This window comes from Elephantulus edwardii, unplaced genomic scaffold (assembly GCF_000299155.1).
Source record: "Elephantulus edwardii isolate Elephantulus edwardi_28Jun2011 unplaced genomic scaffold, EleEdw1.0 scaffold00036, whole genome shotgun sequence".
Classification (NCBI taxonomy): Eukaryota; Metazoa; Chordata; class Mammalia; order Macroscelidea; family Macroscelididae; genus Elephantulus; species Elephantulus edwardii.
The window spans coordinates 3,458,708-3,471,770 of NW_006399786.1; the positions used below are offsets into that span (position 1 = coordinate 3,458,708).

The window sequence follows — 13,063 nt, forward strand, 5'->3', positions numbered from 1 at the left end:
AGAATCCACCTTTTGGGAAACACCTGTGTCACCTTCAAAGTCAATACATTACACAATGAGTCTAGATATTATATTAATACCTTGTAACAATTCCTCACAAAGGTCAAATCTGCAAAGGCTTAAAAAATCACTTATTATAAGTGAGAGATCCTGTCACGTTAGGAAATTAAAATGCAGTGCAATATTCCAAAGATCAGTTTCCTGCACTGTCTGTGCTCAGGGTTGGGAAGTCCAAGTTTCCACATGTGACATTTCCTCAGCTGACAAGAAGCAAAGGACCCCTAAAGTTCACGACCAATAGGGACTCTCTTGGAGGTTCGAATCCATGGTTTTGTTGATCTTTTGCAGAAGTCTCCACCAAGCACTGAAATGCATCGACAGCTGACTCCCTCTGAAGAAAAACTGTCCACAGTACCCGATTTTTTTTTGCAAAGTTTCTTGAAGCAGAAACATGCACTTGAAATGTTATCTTTGATGTCCAAGAGCACTTCAATGGTAAGGAACAGTGTTTGGATGTTGCAAGTTTATGTCATTAAACATTTTGCTGAGGTGTGTCCAAAGCCAACACAGCAGTCTGAACTCACCCTCTGTTACTCACAGCCAAGCCTCTGTGATGACCCAAGCGGTGAGAAGCAGTGTGACACACAGGAAGCCGTACTACTTCAGAAGGTAGCATTTTCAGAGGGCGTCTCATGCAGCGTGCAGCTTATCACAAGTCCAGTTTCTTCAACTGCTCGTATGTCACAAAGAACTGTGGTTAGTTGTTAAGGCTGACAAAGAAAAAGCATCCCAACAATGCCAACTCATAGAAATAGAGCTGATAATCATGTCTGCTAGAGAGTAGGTATAGGCAGACCATGTACCATGATCCTAGTCCAATACGAGAGAATTTGTATTCAGCTACCCTAAGGTTAGCCAGCTTGGAACAGAAGATCAAAGCTGAGATTTAAAAAAAAAAAAAAAAAGACCTCCACATGGCTCGCTCTTGTGACTTTGCTAGAGTAGGAAGATTTTTTTTTCTTTAATGAACTTATTTTTTTTATTTTATCCATTTTTTCTTATTTTATTAATGTTAATGAACATTTACAGAGATTTTGGATTTCCATTCATTCATTGTTGCACTATTTTCATTTTCTCTACTCCACCCGTTTGTTCCTCAATTTTTTTCCCTTGAAAGTCTGTTTTAATTGTCCGATTGCCACAGTGCTTGTCAAAACCAGTTCTGATTAATCTCCTTTGTCAGTGTGTCCTTTGCCATTCCCTATCACTCCTCCCTGAGAGAGACTTCACCCTGATTCATAAGGAAAAGGGGACGGCATATTCTCTTAGCTACTTCCTGTGAGTAGGAAGATTTTTATGGAAGTTTCTGAGAGAGAATGAGTTAACAAACCCTGGGGAGCTCTCATCCAGGCTTTCTACCAGGAAGGACATGCCTTGGGAGGAAGGATCAGACAGAGAGAAACAAGGGGATGAAGAAAACTGACAGCCCCTATGTTATAACTTTGTCCTTCTACGGCTAAGAAAGGGTGGTGTGGTGGCTAAGTGGTAAGAAGTGATGCTACCAACCCAAAGTTACACAGTTCAAAGGCACCCTCTGCTCCACAGAAGAAAGACAGGCAATCTCCTCTCATGCCAGTGAAAACTGCTGGAGGGTCAGCTATAAATTGGTTCTGACTTTATGGTATATAACAACAACAACAAGGCTAAGAAAGCACCACTCCTTTGCTGCCTTCCCTGGTAACACATTGCAAATGATGTAGATCAGATGATTCTGGAGCTTATTCCACTTTGTCCACAGATACTCTCTAAAACAAATATTCTAGAAACAGTTTCCAAGCTACATCCGTCCCAAGGACGGCTGCGGGTCTGAAAGGAACTCTCATCGCCTTCTGAAATCTCAGATGCCCATAGCTTCTGGAAGAGTCTAAAAGGTAATTTTATTGAAAATTACTTTCAAACAGCTCCATCATTAAGATTCATAGTGTTAGATTTCCTAAAAAAGAAATAGAATATATTTCTCTTAATCAGAGGTGCTCTGATGGCCTAGTGGTAAGGAGCTGCACTGAAATCCTAAAGGCATGCAGTTCAAATCCACCAGGTAGGCAATCTCCTCCCATGCAATCTACTGCCTCTGAAAACCCATCGTGGGGTTCAGCTATGCTTTGGTTCTGCCTTGAAGCAAACAACATACACCCACACACACTTATCTATTTCCCAACTTCCAAAGAAAAGGATACAATGATATTCCACGGACCAAGTCTCAACCAATTTGGCCAAAACCCTTTGTAGAGAGCAAAAAATCCTTCATTCTTCCATGTCTGTAAGAAAAAAAATCATTACCTTTACAACTATGCCAAAAGCATTAATAATTAGTGAGTTAAACAGCCATATGATGCAACAATAGCACTGCTAGGTATATGCCCAAAATAACTCATTATAATCAAAAGTTAAAAAGAATTAAATGAACATAAAATAAATAAATGAATAAATGTATACAATAAAATATATACAAATGTATAGAGCTATTACTCTAGCATAAAGAGAAATGAAGTTCTGATGTATGCTACAATGTGGACTAACTTTGAAAGCACTGAGTAAAATAAGTCAGTAAGGAAAGAACCCATATTATATGCTTCTACTTTAATGAAATATCCAGAAGAGACAAGTACATAGAGACCTAGATTATTAGCGGTTACCAGGGTGGAAAGGTGGAGGGAAAGGGAATCTTGGCTTGGCTTAACTCACCGAGCTGCTGTTCAGGTGATGGGAAGTATGGAAATGAATAGTCATCATGGCTGCAAGGAGCACCAAGAGTGTAGCCAATGCCACTGACTGCACATGTGACAACTGCTGAATTTGCAAATATCAATGGTGAGACTGATCTTTTTCTTTTTGACTGATCTATTCTTGAAAATAAACTCCTGTGTGGAAAGCTGTCTAAGAAGATGAGTCCTCTGTCTCCTCTGCATAACTCAGGTTTTGTGCTCAACACCACCACAGCCCATACATACAGGCCATGAGCAGAGGCTGAATGACTTACTCCAGGCTTAATTCCACTTTCATACCATCTGGGTTCATAAATAGTTCTGAAAGTAGCGACGGTGGTAAAAATATCATAGAGAGCACCACCATATCATAAGTTGCTGGCCTAATAAAAATAACGAGTATCTTTAGGTCATTAAGCAAATATGTAAAGAGTGAAAAATGGAGCCGTCAAAGTGGCCCCTAATCACTGGATGGTAGGAACCCGGCGGGAAGACAGTCACAAGCTTTCAGTCACACATCAACAGTATTCTCAGTTACAGAAGCTGAGAATTCCAGCAAGATCAATGAGTTCCTCCAAGAGAGAGCAGAATGAAGGACACGTGTTCCAGTCTGATGACACAGAAAGGACACAAGTGCTACTAGGATCACAATGAAAATTTCATCACTCATCAGAGCACAGCGGAATATAAAGAGAAAGCACTTTCATTCCTAAATATTCACCTGTGTGTTACAGTTCTGAACATGAATCCCAAGGAGGTCAGTATGCTGTAATTCACGCACCCCTCCAGGCTCCTTGGTGTCACATATCTTAGCACTAATTCGCTCATAGTTTAGATACTCTTAGGTCAGATACACAGATTTGGAGCAGAGACTCACTGAAGCAATCCATTAAGAACACTGAAGGTTAAGTAAAAGAAACGTGCTTATTTCTAACAGGGTCCCTGATTATCCCTGGTAGCATTTAACTATTCAGAGCTGACTACAGCCCAGGTATTGTCTCACTCTCCACAATGATCCTATGATAGAGGTACTATTACTGTTCCCATTTAACTGATGAGGAAAATGAAGAATAAGGAAAACAATGACGTCATCCAAAGTCACACGATTTGTAAGTGATAAATCCTAGGTTTTTCTTAGACCAGAACCTATGTCCTTGAATCATTATGAAAATCAGCTCTCTGGAGGGTAACAAGGAAGTGAATGGGCAATGGAAGGCGTTCATGACCTGACACAGACATCCATTCTCACCTGGAGCAGGCAATCCAAGGTACCTGTGTAGCCAGAGCACCTGCCATCTCGAATGACTCTTTGGTTCATCATACGTGTTCTCACAACATCAACTGGGTTGGAAGCCAGGGCCCCTGCCAGGCCACAGGTGAAGCTTGAGCTATGAAGAACGATATACAAGTTATAGTCAACTCTACAAAAGCAGAAAGGCTCTCAGTGAGGTCCCTAACTGGAGCTGCACAACGTCTTTAACACCAACACTGATCACACTGGCTAGAAATTCTAAGACGAGTATCTCTGCAATTCTGGAATGCTGCAGAATGAGATACAGGGAAGCGGTGCACTAAGGATGATCTACTTTAGCCATTACGAGGTGCTCAGGCAGTCTGCAATCAAGTATTAACCTAAAAGTCGGCAGTTCAGACCAACGTAGAGACTCTGAAGAAGAAAGGTTTGGCCAACTACTTTTATATAGTGTATTGCCAAAAAAAGCCAATGGAGCAGACGTTCACAGCCTGCATGGAGTCACCACGAGTCAAAACGGACTCAAAGGGCATTTTGACTCGAGTCAAAATGAACTCAAGGGAATTTCTGCCCTTGGGCAGAAGAATAACTCTGTATATTACATTTTTCCCTTAAAGATCAGAGACAAGGACTTCCTCACTATAATACCCACCAGGAGTCCCTGAAACCCCTTAACTCAGAACAGGGTTTCTGAACCTTGGCCCTTTGACATCTTGTACAGGATAATCCCTCGCTGTACCATCTGGGCTTGCACACTGTATGGGGAATGTGTAGCAATATCCCTAGCCTCTGCCCACGAGATGCAAACTGCCCACGTTGTGACAGTTTACTTGCCATATGTACTCCGAGGATAGGGGTTGTGAGTGAGAAATTGGCTCCTGCAGTAAGTTAAATAAATTATCATATATTCGTACAGTATGATATCTGTATGAATAACAGTATGAAACAGTTTGATAATCTGTAGCTATTATTAGCAAATGGACAGAAAATGTTTCAAAGGTACATACCTAAAAACAGTTATCTGTGTAAAACGGTAAGCACTTTTACGTTTTCCTAGAATACCTCTGTATAGTAATTTTGCAAGCATGAGAATATAATGCTTTTATTGTATTATCAGTCTGTATCAAATTTTCCCTTAATCTCACGCCTGCATAAATTAGTAATTAAAAAATAAAAATCACCATAAACATACAGGAAGTGGGTGTACACAGTGTCCCCCATCAGGCCAGAGAGAATCAGGTGCTTTTTGGTGATGTCATAGACAGGCAGCTCCACTCCGACCACAATCGCTGCCCTCTGAGCAGTGAGGGACACACCCTGGGAAAGGCATTAACAAGAGAAATGATACAGGTATCAGGTTACTTTCCATAGAGTAACCTCTGCAAATTTACAGAGGTTCAAATTCACAAACTAAACAATACTTTTTATGTTTTCCTGCAGGGAGTTGGGAGATTTAGAGTGGCACAGTGGAGGAGCAGGACAGGCTAGACAAAAATCAGACGCTTGAATCTACTTCTGGTACTGGCCCTGACCATGTGACCTGCCAGCACAATTCCCTTCTGGGAGCCCGTGGTCTCCTTTCAGACACTGAGAGGATTGTACTGAATGGCATTCAGGGCCCAGCCTATGAACTGGTGAGTCACCAGACCACGAGGAAGTAGCATTCCATCCCAGGGCTCCCTAATAATACAGCGCTGATTTCTTCACATTCACACTCTGCTGCCAAGTTGGAAATGACTCACAGCTGACCCTCCATGGCCTTTCTGAGGCTGTACATGTACATGGAACGGGAGGAGACTGCCCACCTTTCGTCCTCGGAGCCACTGATGAATCTGAATCACCAGAGAAGCACCACCCTCGGGTGAGCAGCACAACTCCTTACAGACAACCATCAGAACTCCCTAGCCAGGAAATCATGGAGACAAAATCTCAAGCTAGCCTTAATCTAGAAACCTTTGCTGTAACAATTATAAACAGAAAAGGCAAAATTTTAAAACCCTCAATCTTCAGACTTTCTTATCATTCAAAAGGCATTTTCATGATATTATTCTTGTATTTCCATTCCAAAGACAAGGAAACTAAGGAAGATATATATATATTCGATATCAGAAAATGTCACTTTCCTCCATTTCTCCGCGATGCTTTTTGGATTAAGATAAAAGAAACGGGAAAATGGGGGGGAAAAAAAGAGGAAAGGCAATACTTAAAGAGTCAGTCAGTGGGGCCCATTGTCTGCTTACCTTCCACAGTCCTCTGGTTCCCTCTTGCTGGTAGATGTTCATGAAGTTGCCGAACATTCCTCCTTGAATGGTGTTGCTCTGTGCTTGCATCCGGATCTACAGATTGTTTTAAAGACCAACATGAGATGAAAGCAGCACAGCACATTCCTACTGTATATCTGAGAGCCACTCAACCCAGTATTAAATAATGGTTAAGGGAAGAAAATGTCCTCAGCAGACTCAAAACAGGCAAGGCTTGGTTCGTATAAACTCCTAAACAACCCAAAATAGCTAGAAAGACCAGGGAAACAGGCATATGCAGCTCACTAGCTTTCAAAATTAAACCAACGTTTACAAAAAGAGTCTTTTAAGAAGAAAACAAGGTATGTCTTGGTCACTATGTAGAAAAGAGAGGCAGCGACGGTCATGCTAAAGATTTCATGGAGCTAATGGCAGCGTTTGGTGCACTAGGCTTGTGTACACACAGTTTTTAAATTAGTTACTTGGAGCCACGCTATTTCTAACCAGCTGAATCAAAGGGGCCAACCAGATGGCCATGAGATGGCCATGTGCTGGACACGCTTTACCACCTTTGAACTTACAACTGAACTTCACATTGGCACAGAACCCAAATGACCTAGATCCTGACATAACAGTCACATCTGCTATAGCTCTCTTTTATAGTTCATTTTTAAGAATGAACAGGGGTATCTTACTAAAAGGTGAGAACCTTATTTTTGTTTAGAGAGGATAACCCATGAGTCAGAATCTTTCTGTTTTTTTAATGTGCTCAATTATTGTTGTGGTAGTAGTGTCACGTCAAGTTGGAAGTAACCCCTAACTGACCCTCCAGTGGGTTTTCAGAGGCAGTTAATCACATGGGAATTAAGTGCCCGTTTCTCTCCTGCACAGCAGCTGGGGGATTCACACCTTTACACTGGCAGTGCACTTCGTTCCCACTAAGCCACCAGAGCTCCCTAGCATTCTCTTAGGATGGTCAAAGAAATAATTTTTTGAAGAATATTCTGAAGAGTAAATTTGACACTAGTCTCCTTATAAGAAGATAGCACGGAGAAGATGGAGACAGGATGGGTGGTGTGTCAACAAACCAAGAAAGACTGAGGCAAAAACCACCCCCAGAAGCCACAAGGGAGGTGTGTGGCTTCCCTTCGGGCCTCCAGGAGAGGCTGCCACCACTTGGATACTTGGATTTTGAACTTCTCTAGTGGTGCAGGCTGTAGGGAGCTGTGCTGCTAACCTAGAGGGTATGCCTCTTTGGTGGGTCAAATCCAGCAGTGGCTCCTCAGTAGAAAGATGAGCGATCTACCCTCATGAAATTTATAGCCTCAGAAACCCACTAGAGGGTCAGCTATGAGTCTGTTCCAACTTGGCAGCAGTGAGTTCGAGTTCAGTCTCCAGAACTGTAAGGGAATAGGTGTCTGTTATTCTAAGCCATTAAATTTATAGTCATTTCTCAAGGCAGTCCTAATGAAAACTAACACAAGGTGCAAACACATTACATCTAACTTTTAAAGCAAACCCATTGTCATTGCACTGACTCGGGTTGATGGTGTTAAGCGCAGAACTGCTTTTACTACTGTCAGTTCTGAAGCCGGCCGCCAGGCTTTTCTTCCACAGTCCTTGGGTAGGTTCCAATGGTCGGCCTTCAGGTAAGCAGTAGGTGCAATCTATGTGTACCACCCAGAGGCCTTGCCTAGCTTCTAAAGGGCATTGTTACTGCAATGCTAGCCTTGGAAGAACACCAAGATGTAGCAGGTGACTTTCCCTAAACCTTGACGTATAATGAATGGATGAACAGGAGTACGCGTTAACTTCCCTTAACTCCCTCACCCTAACCAGCACACAACAAAGGTACAGCAAAGTGTCTGTTTTTCTTCTTTCTAACACACTCTCCCTTCATGTGGTGCATGCACACTTAACCTGCTGTACACAGGGCCTGGCCTGTATACAGCATGAGACCCTATCAGGCCCATGCTCTCTAAGGGCAGGCCCTTGTCTTACTTTGTATTTCACATATACCAAATGATACAAGGTTAAATAATGGAGGGCAAGTGGTAAGAGAAAAAGAATAATGCTCTAAGAAGATTAAAAAGTAACACAATCCTTATTTTTATTTCATATGAGTTATACTACTTTATTCTAAATAGTATGAAGGAGGCTGTGTCTTAATAAAGCCACCTAAAGCAGCCCATCCATTTTTCACGAACCAACAACAAAAGGGAGATTTTCAAAGAAGAATGATATCCAAATGTCCTTGAGTCTACAAAGTAGTTTTTCCTGCTTAATTACCAGATCCAGAGCTCTACTTTTGAGCTCATCTCTATGAGTAGGCAGATTTACCTAGTGGGTATTTAAAAACTGTTGCTGTTGTTGCTATGTGCCGTCAAGTCACCTAAGACTCATAGGGACCCTTCGTACAACAGCTATGAGCCCTGCTCTATCTGAGCCAACCTCATTGTCTCTGGCATACCTTACCCTCATTACCCCAGTCACAGAGTCAATCCATCTCATCAAGGGTCTTCTTATCCTGTGCTGTCCTCCACCCTCCCAAGCATGATGTCCCTCTCCAAGGACTAGTCCCTCCTTACAACATGTCCAAAGTATGTCAGAGATGGAGAGCTTCAAAATTCTTTAAAAGTTAGGGTCTTTATAAATGTTGGTTATAAAAAGACATACAAACAAATCAAACTCACTGATGCCGAGTCACTTCTTACAGCAACCCTCTGATGGGTTTCCAAGGCTGCAAATTTAATGGGAGACAACTGTCCACCTTTCTTCCTGTTAGCTGCTGGGTTAGCAGTGCAACTCTACGGACTACATTATAAGTGCTCCTTTTAAACACACAATCCAGGGGGGATGACTACAATCCATGGTCCCCTACGTGGTGCAGAGTGAACATGCTCCCTACTGTCTCCTTGGCTGGGATCTTTACAGAAGCAGATCACTGACATTTCTTGTGTGGTGCCACCAGGTTAGCTCAGGTGTGAGCAAACTGCCCACCCAGGGACCCACATGAACATGAAGACTATGAGACCTGACGATTATCATTAGGCGGATATTGTTCTCAATAAGAAAACATGCACTGTGACTGTAAGATAGAGACAGCTGTGCTTACTTTCAAAACATCAGTCGGATTAGCAATGGCTGAGGATATAACTCCAGAGAGAATTCCACAAACGACATTTATCAGTAGGGTTTCATCTGTAAACAAAGACATATCATTATTTGTCCTCTGATACTTATAGAGCTCTTCCTGTAGATAATTTAAATTACCTCATTCATTTATATGCTAATTGGTCAGCTTAAGACAATGAAGAAAGTTATGTTTTATGAAACAAATGGTTGCAGAAAGATTAGAATTTTGCTGACTAACGACATTTGGCTTAGCAAAATTTCTTGACATTTAAAAAGCAGGACGAATCAACAAACAAGGTGGATAATCAACTGACTTGTGCCTGGAAATTCAAACCATCCTAACGAAGACAGGGCACAACTGTCAAAAAAAAAGACATACTTTGATGAGGTAGGCACAGCGAGGCTTAAAGTTCATCTTATCTATTTCAAAACACACAGTACTGAAGCACTTCCAGAAAATCTTAGCTCCTGCTCATCCCTCTTACACAACAGTAACTAGTGACCAGTGTTTGTCTCATAGTCAAAATATAAAGTTCTAAAGATTTTTAAAAAACCAACAAAAAAACCACCCACACAAAAAACAAGTCATAAATCAATCAGCAATAGAGTATTAGAACATTGAGTTCTTAATTCTAAGAATTGTATCCATTGCTTTCCTAGAAAGTAGGCAATAACTGCTGTGGCTTTAAAAACATTTAAGTAATGTCAGATCCTCTGGCCTAATTATTGGGAAATGTCAAATACAGCTCATAGGGACCCTGTGAACACCCAGTGTGAACCTTGCTGTATCCTGCACCATCCTCACCACCTCTGATATACTCAAGCCTATTGTTACAGTCACTGGGCAATCTATCTTGTTCGGGGTCTTCCTCTCTTTGTCTGTCCCTCTCCCTTTTCCTGACCACATGTCAAAGTATCTGAGCTGAAGTTTCACTACCTTTGCCTGTAAGGAGTACTCTGGTTGTACTTCCTCCAAGACAGACTTGTTTGCTCTTCTGGCAGTCCAGGGGATATTCAGAAGGCAACTAATAAAGATGGCTCCTTTCAGTCCACATTCCCACCAGGATCCCTAAGTTCTGTTGACAGTGGATTTGTTTTAAGTACCACACCTTTTAGAATTTACACCACGCATCCTCCTCAAAATGTTTACCCAAATATGCCGGAAAAAAAAATCTAATGCAAGACCACTTCAGTAAAAGACAACTCATCTCCTGTCCATAAGTGAAAACGGATTCCCCACTCACCTTCTGGCCGTTCAACAAATAAGCGCTTCAAGCTCTGGTAAGTGCCTATCTTGATGGTGCCGTAAGAAGCCTGGCGCAACATTGCTGGAGCAATTCTGTTAAAGGAATATATGCAAAGGCTCGGTGTATTTATTTTTTTATGTGTGTACCATCAAATTGGATCTGACTGGTACAGGAGGCGATTGTTCCTCCTTCTTCAGCAGAGCATCTGGTGGATTTGAACCGTGCACCTCTGGGATTGCAGTGCAGTTTCCTGCCACTAGGCCACCAGAGCTCACCACTGGCTCAGTGTATTTAAAACCCTCTAGGAAACACATACACCAAGATGCAATCATGAACCTGCCTTCCTCAATCAATGTTCTTAAATTCAAAAGCCAACAAAAATACACCATGCGGTCCAGTTAAATGTGTGCAAAGAATCAATCCATTACATAAAAAAGCAGACTCCAAAACAGTTTTCGGATCCAGCACCAATAGAAGCTGGCTCACTAAACACTGAATGAAACAAATGGTGTCCACTGCGATTCATCCACGGAGGATGCAGGGCCATGTTTTATTATGGCAAAACCTTCAGAAACTTAGGGGAAAGGCTATTTTCAGAATGGAAAATGCAATTACATGATGGCTTAAAATAATATTTTATGTCAATTTTTATATTATTGTCTGCACTTAAATATGACAAAAAGATTGCTTCACCAAAAATTTATCCTAAAATACACATTTAGAAAATAAATTGAAATCAAAGTGGGAAATACACCACTGACTACTTTCCAAATACATCCCCAATGTTCACTTTCTGTCTGTAAAATCCCGAGCTTCATTCTGTTCACACGACAGGGTCAACACAAAGCCCGAGAGTGTGGAGGTCCACTCACCCTGAATACAGCGCTCTCAGCCCTTCCTCCCTGCCGATCCTCACCAACGCGTGCAGCATGCCGCGATACCTAATCTCTTTGAAATTTGCATCGTTTGTCTGGCCTTGAATCTGGAGACGTGTCTTGGTTAAATCAATTGGAAAGGTACCTGAAAATTTTGAAGGAAGAAAAAATTGTTGTTAAGTGCCAAAAAAATAAATTTTTTTTGAAAGAAGAAACATTTCATTTCATAAACAGAAGATCCACAAAATGAAAGATACATGGTGGTGTGTTACCAAGGAAACATTCAGACTATGATCTAAACCAAGAAACAGAACTAAGAAATGGTAGGCAGTTCATAGACTTCTTCCTTTTTTAAGGTCTTTTTTAAAACCAAAAGATGAGTAAAACCTTCCCCTTAAATATGCACAAATGCATTTTCTTTTCTATACTTTATAAATGTATCACGAGATTTGAGAAGCGTGCATCACCGTCCAACCATCATCAGTCAGTCTGCCCTCCTGTCGTGGCTGGTGGCTTACATGTTGCTATGATGCTAGAAGCAATCACACTAGTATTAGGCTTCAGCAGAGCTTCCAGACTAAAGCAAACTAAGAAGCAAGACTTGTCATGCACTTCTGAAATCACAGGTCTTCAAAAAGTCTACGAACAAGGGAGTTCTGGTGGCCTAGTGGTAAAGAAGATGCACTGCAATCCCAAAGGCGTGTGGTTCAAAACCACCAGATGCTCCATTGGAGAAGGAAGGGCAATCTCCTCCTCTGCCAGTAGGATCTGATTTGACGGTACACAAGAAGAAAAGAAAACCAAATTTTTTTAACAGTCTATGAATAATGTGGAAATAGCAATATGTTGTTGTTGTTGTTATGTGCCGTTGAGTCGTTTGTGACTCATAGTGACCAAAATGTGACTGGAAGAGTTGCCTTCTGAAGTACAGTCTACTTTAATGGCAAGGATGGAGAAAGCCCTTCAGGCAATGTTGCTGTTGTTGTTAGATTCCATAGTCAACTATAACTCAGAGCCAACACTATGAACAACAGGCCTAAACCGTGCCCTGTCCTGTACCACACTCACCCCCCACCATGCACAAGCCCGATGTTACAGTCTCTGTGCCAATCCATCTTGGAGAGGATCTTCTTTCATTTCACTGACCATTTTCCAGCATGATGTCTTTTTCCAACCTCTCCTAACAACATAGTAAGTGTGTGAGATGAAGTTTGACCATCCTTGCCTTTGAGGAGCACCCTGGTGGCACTTTCTTCAAGATGAGTTCATTTGTTTTTATGGCAGACAATGGGACATCCAAGAATCTTGACAAACATCACAATCCAATGGCACTGACTCATCTTTGCTCTTCCTTATTTCAGGCACAGGAAGCAACTGAAAATATAATCACTTAGTTCAGGCACACCTGAGTCTTTAAACTGACATCCTTGCTTAAAGTTTGGAGAAATTCATGACAGATTTTCCCAGCGCAACACAACTTTTTTTTTTTTAATTAAATTTTATTAATTTTAATGAACATTTACAGGGATTTGGGGTCTTCATTCCTTCA

At 41.5% G+C, this 13,063-nt stretch overlaps 1 protein-coding gene across 1 annotated transcript in view; it reads right to left on the reverse strand.

Moving 5' to 3' along the window:
• Positions 1-709: 709 nt before the first annotated feature.
• SLC25A30 (solute carrier family 25, member 30) overlaps positions 710-13,063 on the reverse strand; it is a 32,984-nt gene continuing 20,630 nt past the window's right edge. Inside the window, exons 2-9 of the mRNA XM_006884556.1 lie at positions 11,512-11,659; positions 10,637-10,731; positions 9,373-9,458; positions 6,258-6,353; positions 5,210-5,334; positions 4,015-4,153; positions 2,238-2,318; positions 710-751 (exon numbers count right to left, since the gene is read on the reverse strand). Coding sequence (XP_006884618.1) covers positions 710-751; positions 2,238-2,318; positions 4,015-4,153; positions 5,210-5,334; positions 6,258-6,353; positions 9,373-9,458; positions 10,637-10,731; positions 11,512-11,659 — 812 coding nt within the window. The remainder of the gene's footprint in view (positions 752-2,237; positions 2,319-4,014; positions 4,154-5,209; positions 5,335-6,257; positions 6,354-9,372; positions 9,459-10,636; positions 10,732-11,511; positions 11,660-13,063) is intronic.